The 21336-nt window shown below is 39.8% G+C and overlaps 1 protein-coding gene across 3 annotated transcripts in view; it reads right to left on the bottom strand.

The window, feature by feature from the left end:
- Positions 1 to 21336, bottom strand: part of pld1a (phospholipase D1a) — a 30616-nt gene that overhangs the window by 3341 nt on the left and 5939 nt on the right. For all 3 annotated transcript variants that reach the window (XM_018663618.2, XM_018663620.2, XM_018663619.2), the window contains 17 exons: positions 15348 to 15563; positions 14393 to 14562; positions 14125 to 14267; positions 12716 to 12827; positions 12385 to 12450; positions 11400 to 11458; positions 11048 to 11140; positions 10011 to 10163; positions 9236 to 9385; positions 8400 to 8483; positions 4148 to 4229; positions 3233 to 3343; positions 2916 to 3104; positions 1820 to 2033; positions 1451 to 1579; positions 1064 to 1182; positions 616 to 729 (listed from right to left, as the gene is read on the bottom strand). In XM_018663618.2, coding sequence (XP_018519134.1) covers positions 616 to 729; positions 1064 to 1182; positions 1451 to 1579; positions 1820 to 2033; positions 2916 to 3104; positions 3233 to 3343; positions 4148 to 4229; positions 8400 to 8483; positions 9236 to 9385; positions 10011 to 10163; positions 11048 to 11140; positions 11400 to 11458; positions 12385 to 12450; positions 12716 to 12827; positions 14125 to 14267; positions 14393 to 14562; positions 15348 to 15531 — 2172 coding nt within the window. In that variant the 5' untranslated portion in view covers positions 15532 to 15563. The remainder of the gene's footprint in view (positions 1 to 615; positions 730 to 1063; positions 1183 to 1450; positions 1580 to 1819; positions 2034 to 2915; positions 3105 to 3232; positions 3344 to 4147; positions 4230 to 8399; positions 8484 to 9235; positions 9386 to 10010; positions 10164 to 11047; positions 11141 to 11399; positions 11459 to 12384; positions 12451 to 12715; positions 12828 to 14124; positions 14268 to 14392; positions 14563 to 15347; positions 15564 to 21336) is intronic.

Genomic DNA, 21336 nt, shown 5'->3' with positions numbered 1-21336 from the left:
CACAATTACTCTCGGATGGTCTTAGCCTCTCATATGAACAAATTTAATAAATAAATGCTAAATTATTGAGCATTATCAGGGGTAGTTTTAATAGATACAAACAGAAAAGTTGTGTATTGTGTTACAGAGGAGGTCAAAATCAAACATTAAAGAAGTGAACATGAAGGGAAAAATAACGTTGTCTCTTAAAAAGCAAAAACATGATGGACTTATAACAGGATCTTCATGCCCTTCTTATTTTAGTCAAACATCTCACTCATCTCACTCCTTTAGGCTAAAAAACCTTAAGAGTCAATGGCAAATGCAAACCTCTGCAGTTATGTAACTTTTTGGCCCATGGAGAGTTTATTTATTTTTTTTTTATGTTTGCCCACTTTTATCTCTTTCCAGCAGTACTTGCAGACTGGGAGAAGCAGAAGATAAGTGTGGGAAAGTGGGAGTTTATAGTCTATGTGTTCTTGTATTTTCTCTGTAATTTTCCTACCAGTGGTTCTTTTTAGGGTTTGGTCCATGGTTTTGCTTTTTTTGGGTCCCATTTTCTCATTTTGTGTAATTTTAAAGACCATTTCCACTACATTTTTCAGACAGAAAAGGGTACTTGGCCAGTTCTCTTACTTGCACTTTGGCATCGACGCACTCAGGGACTTGGTATCTGAGGTCATCTGCACTGGAGTGAGACTTGGGCAGTAGGAATGGATAAGACAGAGAGCGATACTTTGGCTTCATGATCTGTAGGAGAGAGAGTCGGAGAATTTCCGCAGAGAGGGGATTAATATAGATTCAGTTAGGGGAGAAATGGAAAAAAGGTAAAAACAGGAAAACTCTGGAGAAGCTGCTGCCATGGAACGCATGAGTGTGAGGATTAAGGCATTTTTCCACTGTTCCAGCCAAAAACTCCCCATTATTTAGCCAAGTTAGTGTTTCCCCACTTCAATTTCACATCTATTTTCTTCTGCTTGCTGTAATTACAACCCTGTTCTTGCCCTGTATCAAATAACCCCAGTAATCAGCTGCCTGTCTGAAAAGGCGGTTAAATTTTTGCCAACAAAGAGACTTCAGCTGCCTTGGTGAAGTTCCAGCGCTGAATGAAGTGTCTGGCCACATCCCGGGCGGCTCTGCCATGAACCACTGAAGCAATGTCATGCCAAGGCATTCTGGGAGTGGTATATCTGTCGATGAAGTCTGCACAGAGGGGAAGAGAAAGAAAATTAATAAAAAGGGTGAAGATGGGAGAAGGCTTGAGATAAGGCAGCAAAGAGATGGAGAGAAAACACAGATGGATAAAAGATCCAGTGGGACAGTGCGAAGAGTAAAGAGGATGGCAGAAGGACGTACAGCGGGGTCAGCGGGTTCGGTGTGGAGGGATAGAGAGAAAAAAGCAAAACAAATGCTTCAAACTTTTCAGAGTAAGACCTGAATAAGAAAGTGTGTGTGAGTGTGTGTTACAGACCATCAAAAGGTTTCTCCAGCTGGATCCAGTCCTTGTAGACAAAGTTGCAGTAGTCTTTTCCATGCCAGAAGCGAGTGTTACCCTGTAATTCTCCAACACCTGTCTTCAGGCTTTGCACAGAACCACTCCCTACACATACACACACAAACAGAATCAAAATATTTTGGTTAATGGACTGCACTCACAGTATGTAGTACGTTTATATCAAGGATCTTTACTCTGTGCCTCTGATTCACCCATTCTCACCCACACCAACACACTGATGTAGAGGTGGAGGTAGTAGAGCATGTTTTGCCAAAACCGATCCCTTACTAATGCTCTCACTCTGATTCTTTCATATTCTTTCTCTCTCTCCTCACACAAACACACCTGCGCTGTCCACACTGCTGACACTGTCTGCATGCTGCAGAGTGTGTTTATGCAGGTGTCTGTACAGGCTGAAGCGAGCCCTCCTGTTGCGACCGATCCCCTTCAGCTTGGGCAAGTCCACCGGGTCACTGGGCGGCGTCCCTCGTCCGTTGCTCTGGGAGATGCCATCAACAGGAGGCACGCTCTTACTGGACGGAGCATTGGTGGAACCAGCCTAAAGCCAATAAAAACAACAGCAATATAAATAACATAGTGCAGGATAATAAGGTTAATGAGGACAGGTTAAAATTACAGTTAAGAGCTGTGGGTTTTGTGTGTGTAAAAGTACTAGAAGACAAGTCATAACTTCTTTAAATTTAAAAGGATTTATTCCCTTAGGAGTATTTCAACCTTGCAATATATGATATCTTCTGTAGAATCTTTGGGAGGCCCTACAAGATCAGAATTTAGCTGGAAACTATGAATATTCACAAAAAATATAATGGAAATAAAGCTATTTTTACTATTCTTGAGACACAGAAGGTGGCAATTTAGTGAAAGCCTGTACTCATTTAAAGGGTTCATCCTTTGTAGGACACTAATGTATTCAATATAATTGTGGCAATTTTCATGGAGTATTGATGTAACTGTACAGTAGCTGTTCAGACAGCTTGCTCAGATCTAAATCTACTGCAAATCTAGAAGAGGGGTTAAGTTTTTATTGTATTAAGGGTAAGTAAATATATATTTTGAATGTGAGGTCAAGAGTATAGAATATGTTTGTGTAGGCGTGTATGAGACTGTGTATCTGCCTGTGTATGTGTTGTTAACATGAAGAGGCCTGTTAGATAGCTGGCACTGCTGAAGTGTTTGCTCTTCATGTTCTGTATTTATGCACACACACAGTCACCACAGGGTAGACACCGTGCCACTTTGTCATTCTCCCAGTGTGCAACTGTGTGAGTCTGAATGAAATAGTTTTCTCCATTTCCTCTCCTCTGCTCCCTCCACTCATATTCGAACCATTTGTCAGGAGGGGAGAACTGCATTTATTGCCCATAACTCCAAACCACAGACAGCAGGTTTAATTAGTTGTGTGTGTGTTTGTGCGCCCAACCTGCTGCTCCAGGGCCACAGAGCGCGTCACGCTGCCGACATCAGTCAGCCGGTGCTCCCTGTCATCCCAGCGACCGTACGCCAGGTCGATCCCGCCCACGAAAGCCACCGATTGGTCAATGACGACGATCTTCTCGTGATGTGCCCACAGATAGACGGAGGAGGAGACGTGGTCTGGATGACGCATCACCTGGACCACAAACGTTTGAAACACAGCACACATGCATTTGTATGTTAGGACAAAATAAACTTATAGGAGTTACAAAAAAAGTAAACCCCACAGCGCCCTCTTTCCAAACACATTATCCCTTCATTTACCTTAATGTTGGGGTGCAGGTGCATCAGGGTCCTCTTGCTGTAGCCTGAGTTGATGCCCAGGGCAAGCTCCACCTCCTTATACAGCATCACAAAGATGTGCACTCCCTGTTGCTGTTGGCAGAATATTCATACAATTTTACTTACGAACACTCTAGTAAAACATTTAGGTAAAAATAGCTCTGTAGAAATTCTGTTACCAATAGGCAAGTTCTGCATACAAAATTTCACTGAAGTAACAGTATAGAAATATTAGGACTCAGCAGTACTCATTAGGCAGCACTGCAATCTGCTGTATATTACAGTAACATATATTATGTTTTCAGATTATTATTTCCGATGTATACATAGCAGCATTTAAATGTTGTAGCTGATTTAGGTCAGCCAATTTTCCACCACAATGTATCATTAACCAAATAATGTAACCTCTAAATCTGCAAAGTAACTACACTAGTACATATAGCTGTCAGAAAAATGCAGTGGAGTAATTTAGTAAATAAATAAGTAAATAAGTAAATATCAATGTTCTTACCCTCAGAAGACCCTAATGACATGCCCCTTCATCAATAATAGGTATGTACAGAATTTATCATTTATCCTCCCCCACATCCCAGGTTATGAACTCTGCTTACTCAAATAGTGAGCACCTACAGTTGTTTTTGTTTGCAAATGACCCACCAGTTTCTTCTAATCTACGCAGGATTATTTTCTCCTGTGAACACATGTACCATTGCTCACATGTTCAGTATGTTGTAAGGGGCTCATAACATAAACCACAAAGGAAGTCATGGATGGTAGTTTTATCTCCACTACCTAAAAAGGCAAACTGAACTCTAATTCTAAAGGAATCTGTTTTCTTCAGTGACGTCCTCAAAACCACTCAGGGGATAATTTTAGGGCTAATTAAAGATGACTTACTGCTTTGCGTTTGAGGATACAGTCCAGTCTCCATCTGTTGCCCTCCACCACAGGTCTCTTCAAGAAGATCTCTGGACTCAGCCTGGTCGAGAGCGAGACGGCAGAAACAGATACAAGGACAAACAGAGGCACAGAGAAACAAATTGAGAGAAAATATATATACATATATATAACTGTCAAGCAAAAAATACAACTCTTTAAGGGAAAAGGACAAAAGGGAAAGTTTACATTGATCCTTTATGGCTACCAACATATTTTAAACACTGTACATATGACAGACATGACATAATGATATAGTCTCATGAGTCACTCACATTGGCATCCTGAGCTTACATGTCTACAATACCACTGGCTCACATTACACAGACTGATACTTCATTGGTTAAGACCATAAGCCCAGTGATTACTGCCTTGGAACAGAGGGATTTCAGCCACGTCAAACAGTCACACATTTGGCTCTGAGGGACTATTACATTAGAAATTACAATGGCAACAATATTATAACTGTGGCAGTGGAGACAAATATATTGTTTATTTCCCATCAGAAAATTCAATAAAAAAACTCATTAAAAAGAGAACAGTGATAAGACTTAACTTCAGATTAAATAAAGGCAAGGAAAAGTCTCTCTCATATGCAAAGCAGTTGAGCTGGTTATTGATATTACATTATAATAGATTTGCATATTAAGTGTCGCAACACTATTTCCCAGGTTATTTTACCCTCAGGGTATACTTAAGTACAAGTGTGACTGTCTGACAAGATTTTAAATGAGACAAACGAGGGTTTTCTTTGTTTTGAAAGAAAACATTTGTGCTGTGCTGACAACACTTTTCTGACCTTAACCATCATCATATACGCACAAACAGAAACGCATGCAAGCACACAAACAAAGTGCAGGCTGTTTTTGGTCATCTGACTGGTCACACAATAATTTCTCAGGTGGTGAATGTGACTCTCAACAGGTAAAAAAAAAATAGAGTACTTTCAGGACAGACAGAGAGAGACAAAAGGGATGTAGCGGATGTGTAAACAGATATGAAGACTGTATCTTTTCTGACAGTGTATTTCTATTCTCAGTGCATGGATGAGGCTCTAATTAGAGCCGGTGCCATTGCAGTGCCTTGCAGAGAGCCAGGCCTTGTGGGTTAATACATAATGTAATGTGAAACAGCATGTACTACACTAACTGGGTATCAGTGTCAACTTGTCAGCCCATTCTTTGGCAACAGTCTGATGAAGGCTGGGGTGTTTATCAAGCTACTGAAATAAGCCATTACAACTATGCTGTATAATGTTCATCTGGTGCATGATGCTATTTTTACAGCATCATCTACATAATTAAATACTTCCACATTGCTTCTCTATATTTGGAGCTTTTGTGTATAAACTGTTTCAAACCATGAGAAGGGATTTCAGACTAATGCTGAATGCATAGACAGATACAGCAGATGAGTGATGGCAGATTCTCTTGCAATAAGTACTGCAGATATGTGCATGTACACACCATTTCTGAAATATGACATATCTCGTAGCCATGACAACAACCTTACACTGCTCTTTTAAGATTAGTTTTTTGGGTGCTTTTCTCTTTTATTAGTGTGAATGCTGAGAGCATTCACACAATAGTTCTTGAAATCTTTATTATTATTATTATTCAATAAACTTATTATTCTTCCGTACGTTTTTTGGCATCTAACTACTCCCACATACTTTGTGCTAGAAAAACCATTCAACCATCAAAATGTTCAGCTCATTCAGGACATTCCTGCTTGCATTCAACTTTTTTCTACTATTTCTACTTTTTAAAATATTCAGCTTTTTCTGCAAATTTTTTCCCATTCAAATGAATGGACAGAATGTTCAAATCCTTGAAAACTTCAGCCTCTTTGAACTTTAACTACTTCAGCATACTTTGTGCTAGAGACTTCATTTAAACTTTAAACAGGTCCCAATAAGTTCAGCTATTCAACTTGCATTCGACTTTTTGATATCTTGTACAGTTTTTGAATTACAGTAGTTTATATTTCATACTCATTTTTGGCAATTTCTGAGTTTATAATGGGTGTGTTTTGCGCTGGCTTTCAGCCCTTCAACTTTTCCTCAAATTTTTGTACTTCAACTCTTCTCCTGCCCACACCTTTCACTTCTCACACACAATTTATACCTCAAATTGTAGATAATTTTATGCTCTGTCACACAGTGTGACTCCATAGGATTTATAGTTTTTGAGGCAACAGTCTCTGATCACCAAGAGGAGCCCTCAACTGCCCCATTCATCTCCATTTTAACTGTCTTCATACAACAGCCAAAGCATGCCAGTTTTTAAACTGCCATACTGTGGTCATTTTTCATTTTATCTACACAAATAACATATGTCTGTGTTCAGTAAAGTCTCTCGGTGCTGGTAGTCACCAGATTTTATCGATAGGTTTTATGGTTTTTGAATTATTAGGAGGAGTTCAAGAGGTGCACAGAGCAAAATCTGACTCTGTAGAGGCTGAGACCTTGATATTGCTATGGCAACCTGTGAGTGCAGTTGGACACAAACAGGTGACTGTGATCAGCTGATCTCTGATGTCTGTGCTGTTTATTAAACTCTTGACTTAATTTTCTGTCAATACAAGATACATGGGTTCCTCTTATTCACAAATCACTAATTGATGAGGTGAATTATCTTTAAGCGGCGTTTAAGACTTCACACCTCTTTCTGTCCATTTTATCTGTTTGAGTCAAACCTTCAGCAGCTGATTTTACCTTTCAACTGTTTCTACCTCTTTTACATTTTAACTTCCAACTTTTGATCCTGCATTTAGCTGTTTTTCCTTTCTGCTTCCACCCCTGTTTGTGTTGTAACTACTCCTGCATACTTTCTGCCACAGAAACCATTCAACTATCAAAAGGTTTAAACCTTTTTACATTTGTGCTGATTCAACTTTCTTCAACTCTTTATGCTTTTTGAAATGTTCAACATAATCTGCAATTTTGCTATTCAAATGAATGCTTAAGCTATTGGTTTTAACTTTCACTTCTACATCTACCCTTTCTCTCTGATAATTTCAGCCATTTTAAACTTCAGCAATGACTTTTGCCTTTCAAATTTTAAGTTTTTCTTCTGCATTTCAACAATTTCAGCCTTTCAACTTGTTCTTCTTCATTTCAACAGTAAATTCAGCCATTTTAAGCATTGCTTCAGCGATTCATTCAGCTCTCAGCATTCACACGCATTTTCCACCGGAAATGCATTTTCTAGTTTGAGTATTGACAGCAGAGGAAGAGATTGGAGACATGGGGAAATAGCAATGGAGAAGGCTCCATGTCAGAATTGAGCTGTGAATGATGTCATTTCATGGTATGCACCTCAGGACCTTGGGAGGCAACAACTTTACCTTTATCTTAACCAAAACAATCTACTCAAAAAACAACTTTATCTTATCCAAAATAGGCACCTGTATACTTGACACTTACAGTACACTTACTTGACCGTACAGCTCCCAAATGGGGCCTGTATAATGAGGCCACATTAATGAGCTGGCCTGCTATCTTTGGACGTAAAGGTATCCTGCAGAGGTTCTGATCTTTAGTAGTACTATGAAGCTGTTTTTAGTTGAGTACATCCTCATTTTGTTTGTCTTGTCCATGTGCACAAGATCACACATGCATACACACTCAGGTGACGCAACAAGCAATCCATTCAGCGGCTTCACTCTATTCCTCTGACCAATGTGCCATGAAAGAAGAAGAAGTGTCATAGCTAGTAAACATGATATAAACAAGGCAGGGCTCAAACGTTTAAAGAAAGACTGGCTTTGCACATGTTTTACAGAGAAGCACATGTACTTGATGTGCTTGATGTTTACAAGGAAGCCCTAAACTTAGGTTTCCTGGTATCATGAAGCTCATTCACCTTTAAGGAGAGTAGATCACCATGGTAACGTTTGCTGCACAGCTAACCTAAGCTTCAGGTCAGAGGATCAAATCAAAACATGTCAACAACAAAGGGACAGGTAATAAAGACAAATGAAGCCAGGTAGCTCAATCTCAAGACAGAGCTGTACTTGCTTCATGACACAGGCCCTGAGTGTTTGTTTACTCTCTCATGTTTGAGGTTGGGGCTGCACTCAATTTTGAGGTGTTAAAACGGGGTGGATATAGCTCACTGGGCTGCTCACAGCACTGACAGCAGACACATTTCACACTCTACAAAATCTTCGACAACATACACATGCACACAAAACACCCACTGAAACTCACCACCAGTCAGTGATGAAGATTTCCTCTTTAGCCTCCTCCAGAGCATCAGCCACATCCTCCATGTAAGTCTTTCCATTAACATACCTGCAATAAAACAGTAGTTACTCAGAGTAACTTGTGAAAACAGACATCGTCACGAGTGCTTGTGTTGACACATAGGCACACATATGCTCAAAGGCAAATAAGCCTATGCAGTGTTTGAATTTGAATGACACACAGTAAATGGATAACTACTTCTGCTATTTTACAGCTCACTGTCCTTGTCACATTTTACTTCATAACTGCCACAAAACCACAAATCATAAGCAGCAGACTGACAAAAAGAGTGACAGAGAGGCTAATGGTAGTACATTTGTCTGCTCACTTTCCTGACTTTCTTAACTTTGTGACACCCTTACAAGCTTCAGACTACACCCATAGCTGTGTCATCATGACATAACTGTTCTTTAAACACTCTTTTTTCCATTAGCTCACAGCACCACTGCACGTTTTTCATTCGGGCCCCGTGCTGAAGCACAAAGACAGTGTGGTGTCATTATCACACACATGATTCAATATCACAGACTCTGCCAGCTGAGGGGGAGAGAATGCAAAAAAAAAAAAAAAAAAGACATGGAACCTGGCAAAGAAGCCATAAGAGAGAGTTGACTGCTCAGTCCTCTCAATACATTTCCATAGTTACCAGAAGGAAGGCAGATAAAAATAAGATGAAAATCTGCATCTTATTTATGTTTCGCCCCAGCTTTCTTGTAGAAAACATGACTAAATCCATCTTTTTTGATAACACATCGGCATCAGTAACAGCTCCAGTAGTTGTGCTCTAACACTGTAGTTACCATTTGGCAGGGATGTTTTCCTGCTCCTGCGCAAATGATCCAAAGCGATGGTCTCGCAGGAAGGCCTTCCCATGATTCCTCACGAAGCTCTCGATGCTCTGACCCCACCAGCGGGCGTGTCTGTAGCTGCTGCACTTAAACACCAGGGTCCTGCAGGAGAGGATGTACGCAGATACAAACAGATACAGAGAAAAAAACTTACATATCTGAGCTAACACATTCAAATGCATGTAGTCATTTTTATTGGGTGCGGACTGAGATACATTAGTGCCAAAAAGTGAAGCAATTCTTGGCCCTAATACCAATAACTGAACACAGTACTAATAGGTTTGTCAAAGCAGGAATTTGTGTTTTCCTTTAATGATTAAAGGAAAATTTATAGACAGGACAAATCAGTGTTTTGGCACTATCTTGTACAGAATCACCAAGCCTGAATGCAACATAGTTTCAGTTCATTTTCGGCCAAGGGAGAATATATTTTTTCTGCGTCCCTACTATTGATATAAAGCTCTCCACCTACAAATAAAACTCACAAATGGATTGGGTTGTAGGAAGTTTCTTGAAAGTCTTTTACTTTAGGAAATAACTGTGTAAGAACTGAATGATACAGGCTGAAGAAAAAACACCTCACCTCATTACAAAATACCCATTTGGAATAAACATCATAAACTGATTTTACCAAACAGTGTGAGAGGGAGGATTTTCCTTTTAATCGCTCTAAGTAGCATCAGGATCCATTGTGACTCACACACACATACACACAAAGAAGTATAACCTGGAGAGGCTATCAATCCGGACACCATGTTTGGTCTCTGTGTCTTTGGAGTCCATCTTGATGCTGAATTCTTTATCCACCAGCAGGACGAAGGAAATGGCCCCTGAGTCTGGCTTCATGTACAACAAGCATGAGTCCTTCACCACCAGCCAGCTATACAACACAAAAACAAACACAAACAGCTGTCATTATTGTGATCATCATGATCATGAGGATTTGTGATTTGTGAGTCTGTGTGAAGTGCTCCAGATCTGGACTGAGTGCTGTGGACTTTTTCTTGTATTTCTTGTTTTAAGGAACGGGTGTAGGAAGAAAATCATCACGGGGATGTAGGTGGATGGGGCCGGGCGTTTCAAACGTGTGGGATTTTTTTGTATGTGTGTGTGTTGTCTTTGGAAAATAACAATAAAAACTGCTCACATAATAATTTGGCTGTGACAAAGAGAAAGAAAGGAAAGATAGAGAAACAGAAACAGATGAAGAGAGAGGCAAGCGTGTGCCAGTACAGCTGGGTAGAAGATGCTACTGAGATTTTGTTAGCAAACTAAAAAAAAAGAATAAAAATTCACATGACAACCAAAAAATAACACTTATTAAGAAGTAATTATTGTGATATTTTTAAATGTGCAATTAATGGACACTGAGTTTTTGCACTTTTTTCTTTTTTTTCCCCCCCTGTTTTAACACCCACACCCTAACAGCTTCCTGCCAGAAAATTGAGTCTGGAATGTTTCTTTTCTTTTGTGCTTCAGAGCGATCACACCTACATTTTTGATAGGTTTGCCAGTTAAAATAAAATAAAATGATTTTTTTTTTTTTAAATTAAAAAATTCAATGTGCTTTATTCGTCCCTCAAGGGGCATTTTGAGCCAATCTGGGCATGGTTTGTATATGCATGTATGCACTGTATGTGAACATAGCAACTACAACAATAGGAGAGAGAATAAAAGAGGCACAAACAGATAAAGACTGGAAGATAAGGACAAAGATAGACAAAGAGAGAGAGCGAAAGACATGGACGGAAGGTAACCACACACCGTTTGGACCAGCGGTAGCAGGCTTGGCTGTGACCACAGCAGTTCATGCCAGGGATACGGTGTCCGCCTGAGCGCTTATAGATCATCCCTTCCCTGGAGAAGACACAAAAAAATTGTCACATATATTCTAAATAAACTACACCGGGATGTAAAATATAACAGGAGACTTGGAGGTTTGAAAATGAGCACATTTCAAGAAAGTCTGTCAGAACTTTGACGCGTAATTTCCATCCTAATTCTCTAGATTTCAGCTCAAATGCTTGACTTCTTCGTCTTTTATCCTCCTTATAAAGGACTGTTAGAAGTGTTTTACGTGGGATTCAAAGGGACTGCAACAAGAGAAAATGCTCACAATCCTTTGGGTCCCAAGTCATGAATGAACGACAGCTGGCTGACGTCAATGAACTCCATCTGAGAATAGACAGGAAGAGACAACAAGAGGCTTCACACAGTGATTTTTGCATGGGCGCAAATGTGATACATGCTGTACATCAACACATGACTCTGTGAGCGAGCGACTGCCGCCTTCACACATTATCATCCACCTGGAAGCAATGTGACTCATCTTAAATTATCTTTAAAAAGTGTTGTCACATAAGATATTTATATGTAATGTGTCAGAATGATGCACAGCATTAATATGTCAGCACACTAAAGGCACAAAGCTATGGATAAATCTAGTATTGGTCTGGTTTAAGGCTCATTCCACAGTAAGTAAGGGTAAGGATTAAGTTTAATATACTTAAGAGTACATATGTTTAGTCCAAATATAAGATGGCTCTGATAATAAGTCACCTAACTATTTTGCAGCACTTGTTCTTTGGATTTTGAGTTTTTGAAAATCAGAAATAGTGAGTAAGGGTTACACTATTACAAGCTATGGAAAAATAAGATATGCAACAGCCTGTAAATCTTTTGTAATATATATATATATATATAAAAATAGGGTAAATGACTACAGTTTTTATATGCAATTCCCAGAAAAAAAATAATATTGTCTTGTGTTTCTCACTGATACACTATTGTCATCAAGACATTTAACTTGATCTTGAGATTAGCTTAAAGGAGCAGTCATAATATACTTGAATTCCTTGAGTGTGTCAACGTAAAACAGACACAGCGCTATGGGTAAACATATGATATTTCTGTACTAGCACTCAGTGTTCCACCGTAATGGTAGAACACAGTAAAACTTTTACAGTGCATCTTAGGTACTCACAGTAGAAGACATGATACATTTGCAAACAAAATGTACAAACAAAACTAGATGAAAGTTGAATTTCATACTGAGTGTTGTTAAAGTGTCACAGCTTGCAGTGCTTAGTATGATTACTCACAGTATGGTGATATTTGCGGTACATGGCCATCCTCAGCAGCTTGTTCAAATAGTCTTCTAATTGTCTCTGCAGAAACACATACACTATGTTTTGGCCACTGTGAGTATTTTAATGGCAAAATCCATGCAGGTATACACTAACATGCGCAGACAGAGACACAAACATACACACATTGTCAGAGAGGATAGACATACTGGTAAGGAGTTAAGTACCATGGCAACAAGCGAGTGCAAGGAGATCTCCTTGCCATAAAGTTAAGATATGACCAGAGTGAATTTTCCAAACAGGAAAAACAGGCAAAGAAGCTGCAAACGCTGTTGCTCAGACATACCCTCCGGCTGGACACCTGCTCGTCTCGCACCAGCTCGTCTCCTCCTCCCCTCGGCAGGGACGGCATCTCCCTCACCTCGCTCTTCCTCACTGTTCTTCTCCTCACCGTGTGGCTGAGAGGGAGGACAGAGGAAATTAAGGTGTGAAAGGCCCAGGCGATGTGACACAGAGCAGTTGTCAAATCACATAGTGTTTCCATACTTCATCCTGTAAGTCTGAAGTTGTGTTGTGTCATCAACCTTTGCCTAAAACTAAAAACACACTTGCCTGCTTAGAAAATTACAACAAGCACATTTTCTATATACTATCTGTCAGCAGGTGCTTACACAGGTGGATGTAAAAGCTTGAATAAACTGACAGTGGGCCGACTCACTGGTGTGTTAATGTAGATCAACCAGGAATGCAGTGCAGAAAAATTGACATTCATCCGAAAACAGCAAAGCTTATTATTAAAAAAAAAGAACAACAACCAAATTCTTAAAATCCATCCCTCATAAAAGAGAGACAACAAAAGGAGGAGAGCATCACAGACCAGCCAGGGCTGCAGCATAAATCCTATTTAAAACCAAGAGCAAAATGTCTTTGTTTTCAAGCGTTCACATCACCAGTGTGAAACAGAGACAAAAGGAGTGAGGGAGGGAGGGAAACAGAAAAAAAAGGAAGTAATGGAGGAAAAGCTAGTTCAAATGTCAGTGTACCATTAGTTAAGGGACTGTACAGAACATTATGCAAATGCTCATAAATTACAAGAGGTAGCAGGTAATTACTGTCAGTCTGGCATTTTGGGAAATGCACTTATTTGCTTTCTTGAAGAGAGCTGGATGAGAAGATCTTTACCACTTTCATATTTGTGCGCTAAACATGACGCTACAGGAGGCTATTAGCTTAACATAACATAAAGACTGAAAGCAGGGGGAGGCAGCTAGCTTAGCCAATACGTAACCACAACTTCTTGTTTTTACATTTCTGTAATGTGCATGGATTAAATAAAATAGATTTTAACGGTTTGATTTCTAGGTGATTTCAAGATGTACTGCTTAGTAGATGTAAAGCTTTTCTCCCTGTTTGCAGTCTTAATGCTAAGCTAAAACTAAACGCCTGCTAGCTCTAGCTTCTTATGATGGAAATGTAACACTGTTCAGTGTATTAATGCACCTGAGTGTGTACTTGTATTGATTATGTTGTGGGAAAAACTTTGGGAACAAAAACTATTACTATAAAATAACTATAAAATTAAAAATTAAAAACTTGTTTTTAGCTTATGTTTAGGGTATGTCTTCAGCAAAAGACTGTAAGTCAGTGCAATGTGACATACTGTGCATTTACATGCACATCAAGTCTTGTGTTTGTTGGTGTTTGTACATGTGCATGTCCATGTGGGAGTGTAAATCTAAGTGTGTAGGTGCCAACCTGCGCGATGGCAGCGGTATCCTCATGAAGGTCTTGTATGTCCTCAGCTCTCTGTGCAGCTCCATGAAATGTTTCTCCTTCCTCTTCACCACCCAGGTAAACTCACCATGCTTCAGCTCAATCTTAAACACTGCTGGTAGAGACTACAGAAAGACACACAACACACAGGGAGACGGGAATCAGTGAGCGTGTGTGTTTGAGAGAGAGAAATCCATGTGGAAATATAAAATACTGTGTTTTTCTGATTGTATTGGTTCGTGCGCAGCACCTTGTTGACACTCCTGTGGTGCGACAGGTTGAAGCGGTCCTGAGCAGTGGTGAATCTCTCCACCTCCAGGATCCGGGCAGTAATGGGCACAGTGGGGAGGTAAACCCTAGCACTGGCCTCCTTGAAGCCCACTGTGGCATACACTGCTGAAAATGGGATACGACAGTCCCCTGGGAGAGAGAAAGAGAGGCGGATGTTTAGCGTGGTTTGTGTTATGTAGGAGTTGCTCGGGATGCTTAGGAGCGAGTAGGCTGCATCGCTGGAAAGTCGGCCTTTGTTCAAGATTTTTATGCTTTGCTACTTTCCAGTGTTAGGACAAATCTTTCTGTTTATTTTCTGGTAAAGTTTGTGAGGTCTAAATTATGTAAAGGAAAAATCCACCCTCATACTCTTGCACTGCTAGATTCCAGTTTGGAGGCTCAGTGCATTCGAATCAAATATTTTACTATTCAGTCTAATTTTCCATATGCAAACCATCTTAGTCTGCCTGTGCCACTATTCCTTAATTTCCTACATTTCCCAGACACCCTGAGAATAACCCTAAGAGGACAGTCACAAACTCACTGTTTTGGGCTTATATCGCCATATAAATCTTGTCTATAAATGCTGAACGTGGACAAGTTATGTTTCCTGTAAGTTTAATCTCTTCAGGAGTTTGCATAATATTTAGCAAAAGTAACTGTTTTTCACTGGAATAATTGGCTGCTTTGTTTGGTTTAATTGCTTTTGAATGGTTTGCCAGGTATTCTTCTGATTCATTGTGTTCAAAAGGATCAAAAGCACAGCATGTGTTCCTTTAACTCAGGGTTATTTGGTTTGTCTATTGTTACATTTTCTTTCAGGTATTATCTTATTGGGAGAAATTATGGTGAGATGGGCCTACTTGAGGCAGAGAGAAAAAACAAGAAAAAACAAACAAACACATACATACACACACACACACACACACACACACCTAAGTAGTTTCCATCATAGTCGATCTCCTCTCCCTCTCCTATGTCCAGCTCTCTGGTGTCCAAACTTTCCACCAGGTCGGCCATCTTGATACCGTCGTGTACGTCCGGGGCCGCTGTGGCGTCAGAAACTTCTGAGTTCACCAGGTTGAGGTTACTGGTAGTTGGCTGAGCCTTACCCAGCATGCTTAACAGTTAGCCCCCAGAGCAGGGTGCACCTAGAATACAGAGGAGAGATGAGGATTTTGAAATCAGAAAACGCAACATAAAGTTCAGAGTGTGTGGGTTTGCACGTCCTCGCCTATGCTTTAAGCTATGTGACTGTGTACAAGTACTCCCACACAAAAGAACCATCACTTGACTTTTAACCTTTTAATCCTATACCGATCGTGACTGGTTATACAAGACACGCATGTTCTATCATAAGAGCCCATTGGGGACCACAAGTATGCAGGCTCCTACTAAAGAAAACACACACTGCAGGCACAGCTGTAACAGGTTTCAAGGTCATAATGTGGCCAGCATTCTAGACAACAGCAGCACTAGAATGAAAATATCCAAAATGACGCAGTCTTGTGCTGAAAGCCAACAGATCAGGTGACGGACAGGAGGCTATATTTTGGTCTAATTTATCATCATAGGCCCACATTTAGACCATATCACAAAAGTTAATAAGACAGATAATAAATAGCTATGGATTACTTTTCAAATGTACAGCTAATAAATGGCAAGAAGAAACATACACACAGATGAGTGACAAATTACACTCCAGAATCTTCCATAGATATTCAACTTGCTTGAGAGCTGGTGACTGCATAGGCCATAGTATGTAATTTACACCATTTGTCTACTCAAAACAATTTAGTGGACTCTTATACCTTTTTGGGAATCGTCTACATTTGTTATGTTTCTCCTGTCTGTATGTTCTATGGGGTTATTGTGTCCTAGCAGACAAACCACTGTGTTGATTATTATTTCTGGAGCCCTAAACTATTTTAGATAATTCTACAAAGTCATACATTTTTAGATTTTAAAAACTAAATATGAACAAATATCAGATTTTCTCATATAACATTTGCAGTTTTAACAATAACAATAATGCTGAACTACTGTCAAAATATCAGTAAAAAAAACAAAAAACAAAACACTGTCTCACGCAAGTATGTTTTGTCCAATAGCATATCTGGCCTTGGTGCAGCACTAAGTATTGTTTGTTCTGGGAACTATTTTTGTAGTGTGAGGAGGGTCAGTGTCAGAAGGGTCAGAGGGTCACAGAGACCAAAACACTGCTGTAAACAAATCATTTTCTGAAGTGTTACACTCATGCTTGAGGCGCTGTTTGGCAGCTGGTGAGATCTGTAAATACTGGGTAACATGGGTAACACCTTGAGGTGGAGGTCATTGTGTAACAGTTCAAACTGAAACAAATTCGTCAGATCTTGTGCTGCCCAAATATTAGTCATGCACACACAACCTCCACCCATGAGTGAAAAGTGGAAATCAATATAGCATGTGTCAGTCACTATTACAGTTTGTGCCTTGCTGAGTCAGTTAATGACAAACTCTCTGACTAGAATTCACTTGTTCATTATTACTACATACACTAATCCAAATCACATGTCTAATCATGAGTTTAATGTACTCACAGCCTGAATCTGAACCTTTATGTCACTTTTTCACAGAAGATACTGAGAAAATATTCAGTTCACTGCTCCTTCTAAATATGGTCAACTTCATTTTCAACTTTGAGGTCGTTAGACAAACTGTCATTTTGATCTGATCTCCATTAGGAATTGGAATTGATTAGGAACAAGAAGTCATATCCACTCATCCAACTGGATCTTCCACTTACAAGTTTATCCATTCTGACTTGTAAAGTCTCTGCTCTCCCCAAACTGTATGTCACATTTTTCTTTAATTGAGGTTTGACAAAAAATTCTTGATTATGACACCCTTACCAAGTATTACTTCATGGTTTGTGGTATTTTGTCATCGCTGTGTCTGGAAATCATTTGATCAAAGGCATGTGTGGGAGTGCAAGTTAACGAAGCGATGCTGGTGATGTAATTTACTGACCTGACAAGGCTGGACGTCATGCACATGCTTGCATACAATCAGCCATACCCTCCTACACACACCTACACCTGTGTATTTGTACTACACTAACATGGCACTAGTTGTAGTGCTTGTGCACGACATCAAGACAAAGCACGATGCACACAGTTACTGCGCAGTCAAAATACTTGATTCTTTGTTTTAGTTTCACTTTAACGTGACCACTACACACCACCAGGAACTTCAGTTTGTTTTGTAAAATAAACAGTTCTTCAGAAATCAAACACCTGTTAAACCTGAAAAATGAAACATATTTGTTTGCTTCACTGCTGCTCCAGCTTTATTTTAGCCCCGAATACAGTCATCTGTATGATTCTGCTAAAACGGAGCTAGGGTGTGGAATATAACCCAAACACAGCATTAAAAACATTCAACCTTTCAAATGCAGGACACTTTCCAGGCAAAAAAGAAAAACTCAAACACATACAAAACCACCCAGCAGTATGCTTAGTCATACCCATGCTCATGTGGGCCATTAACAAACTTCCCTCTGAGTCTGGACAAAAGTAGGAAAGAATAAAAGACTCAGGAGGAGAGGGAGGAAAGCAGCTGCATCAGCAGACAGACTCTGAAAGATTTCATAACTAGAATTTTCTATATCTTATACACTCCCTTATTGCTGTACATTATTGTGGATCATTTGTCTGCACTCTGTCATGTTGAATCCCCTATTTTACCTGAATCTGTGTGAAAGAAAAAGCTCTCTGCTCTATTTTAAGTAAGTAGTAGGACAATTTGGTCCACAACAGAAATGCTGGTCTCTCACACTGTGTTGGAAATTGGCTTGACTGGGTTATGATTAACATTACTCCAGAGGATGTTAGCGTGACCTGTTGGTTAAAAATATTCATTTTGGAGAGGAAAACATTCAAAGTGATATGTGTGTTTACGAGCAGCACAGATGCTCCCTGTTATGGTATCCCAGCTCACTGCGTGTATTCATTAATGTAAAAAGATGAGCAGAACTTGTTTAAATATGTAAACATCTGACACCATTTTGATAAAACGAAGACAGAAAGCAGTCATTAGTTAAATAAACACTCAATCTGGACAGAAAGTAAAGGGGGTTTACAGGAATTGTGGACTTAAGTTCCAGAGTCAGCCTGAGCACTCAAAAGTACTTTGAAAGTCTGGCAATGATAAACAGATGAAGTGAAATCATGAAGTCACTGTCCCCGAAGGCAGTTTCTTTTCTTCTTAGTTTAAGGTTAACAGAGAGGAGTACCACCAAAGGATGAGGTTTTGGTGATTCATGTGATTTCTAGCCCGTTTTCTCCGAGGCAAGTTGGGGCAGGAGCAACACAAAGATACAAGTCATTTGTTTCTCTCCAGTCAGTGAAGGCAAAACAAATCAAACACTCCAAGACTGACACAGGTTTACAGGTGACTACCTTCCACTGCCTAGATTCATTTAAGGTGCCAGTAATGTCTAGCTGTAATATTTCCCACGATCTATTCCAGTGAAACTTTAGCCGGAAACCGTCTGCATATGACCCATCTTAAAAATACACTGCTCAAGCGAGGAAGATGAAATGTCTTCCTTTCCCTGCAGAGTGCTAAATTCTTCTGTTTGGAGCTAAAAATGTTTGTGACAAGTAAATAACACATGAGCACGTACAGCAACAGAGAACAGCTTGACAGTAAACATTCCCACTCGCCTGAACAAGATCCAACACGCTCACACAGTCAGAGGAGTCACCAGCAGTCACCAGTTGCCTGAAGTGACTGCATGTCTGTCTGTTTCCACTGATCCCCGCAAGACCATTTAGTCTTTTCATTCATTCAATTTCTCAATCTGTTTTCCTGGATTCGGATGCTCAAATCTGATGAGATTTTACTATAGGGATTCTAAATCATGGCCATAAGTATTCATTATTTAGCACATGCACATCTAATGTGTGGTGTTTTTTTCCCAGGACTATAATAGTCAGCATTTCAGTCACTTACAGCAGTGCAAAGAAATCCTGTAGTTTTTGTGGAAAAAGTACTGTGCAGCCCACAATCCAGGAAATTCCCCAAACTACTTATGAAATCGTTATTTTCCACACAGTCCCAAGAAGAGTATGTTTGTCCATTGCTGAGTCAGCCCTGGCTCTAAGAACCTCACTTTGCTGCGTCATGTTTTATGCAGAGGGACAACAGTGTAGGAACAGCTATTTCACGCAGCTAAAAATAGTGAGATGTCTAAATATGTCCATATTCAAAGTATATAGAGAGTGTGCATGGTTTTCCTGTTGTCCTTTGATGACTGTAGGAATATTTAAATGTTAAAGTGTGGAAGCTACATAATGCCATCAAGATTTATCTGCTAGTTTTATCAAAAGAGAAAGGCCACGTAGTTGTTAAGTCCAAAAAGAAGAGAAAGCAGCCAGTAAAAGCAAAATGTAAATCAAAATGTCAAAACAAAATGTCAGCTTTGGTTCATTAAAAATTAACAGGACCTTTGATCTTTGTAGACATAAGACACACTAAATCATCAAATTCAACAATGCACAATGGTTGAACTCTTGAATCTTGGATTCAAGGAGAAGTATTTATGACTGATGATGATGAAGTATTTATGATTTATGCAGTTATCTCCCTGCTCTAAGAATACCCATGACCCACCACAGGCTTGACCCACACAGAGGTTAACTGCAGGGGAACTTGGAATTCTGAATGTGGCTTGAATGTCTGCGTGTGTAGACTCAGATGTCAGACACATGCACTCAAACACATGAACTGCATCCATATAACCTGGTGGGAGAGAAGAGGAGAGCGTAATGGAACGAGGAGTTATCTCTCTACTCCATTCTAAAGGAACATGCCTACTTCCTGCTTCCTGTCCTGTTGTCATGGCGATAGTTTTTACAGCCAACAAGCTGCTAATATATAAGTAGAAGCAGCTAAGAGTGTCTGCCTCCCCCCCTTCATGTGGTATCGTCCCTCTTAAATGTCAATTAGTTGGAATCAATGCACTGTGAAATCATAGATGAAGAAATGAAAGAATGTTGAGTGGGAGAAGAACTGCGGAGGTTTGGTAGAGTTTGGCAGACAGAGGGAAAAAAACGATGGCATAATAAAAGTAAAGTGGGAACTCGTCAATCTTTTCAACATGTGACACATGAGAAATTTAGTCTCTCACCGTGCTCCACAGATCCATTAAAAACGTATTGGCACACTTGTCATGCAGGGACCTATCATCATAAATTCTAATAAGAGTGAATCCATTACTGCGGATGTGACATTTAACTAAATTTTTGGGATGGGAGTGTGCTTCAAAGATCAGTTATAAGCCATTAACAGGAACTAACTTTCAATTTCCTGGTTGTGAAAAACCAGGAAATTCTTTCTCACTGGTGTTTAGTGTCTCCCAGCAGGACACTCACTCTGTCTGTAGAGCTTTAATTCATTCAACTGCTCTAAAGGACCATTTGAATGCTGACCTTCTGGGTCTGGGTAAAAGAACTACACAACAAAATGTATTTATTCCCAACTTATTTAACAAATAGTTGACTTGATGCCTTAATACCTGTAAGAAGGTTGACACCACTTTTATGTCTGCTAAATATTAAAATGGAGCCAGGAGGCAATTAGCTTAGCTTAGCATAAAGGCTGGACACAGCTAATCTGGCTTTTTCCAACAATAATATAATCCCCCCTGTTGGCAACTCTAAACTCACTAATTAACCTGTTATATCTTGTTATATACTGAGGTGTAGAACAATAATTCTCTGTTTTACATGGGGTTATGTGCCAGACTATTTCTTCATTTCAAAGCAGTTTCCAGGCAACGGGTGGACTCGTCAGCTACTGCTCCAGTCGTGCCATGTTTACACTGTGGCTTTTTAACAAATTCAACAGAGAGGACATAATGTGGTCATTAGTGATCTTTAC

The sequence above is a fragment of the Lates calcarifer genome, linkage group LG19 (assembly GCF_001640805.2).
Source record: "Lates calcarifer isolate ASB-BC8 linkage group LG19, TLL_Latcal_v3, whole genome shotgun sequence".
In the NCBI taxonomy this organism is placed as follows: Eukaryota; Metazoa; Chordata; class Actinopteri; family Centropomidae; genus Lates; species Lates calcarifer.
The sequence above is the reverse complement of the archived record's forward strand: the minus strand, read 5'-3'. Positions and strand labels throughout refer to the sequence as shown.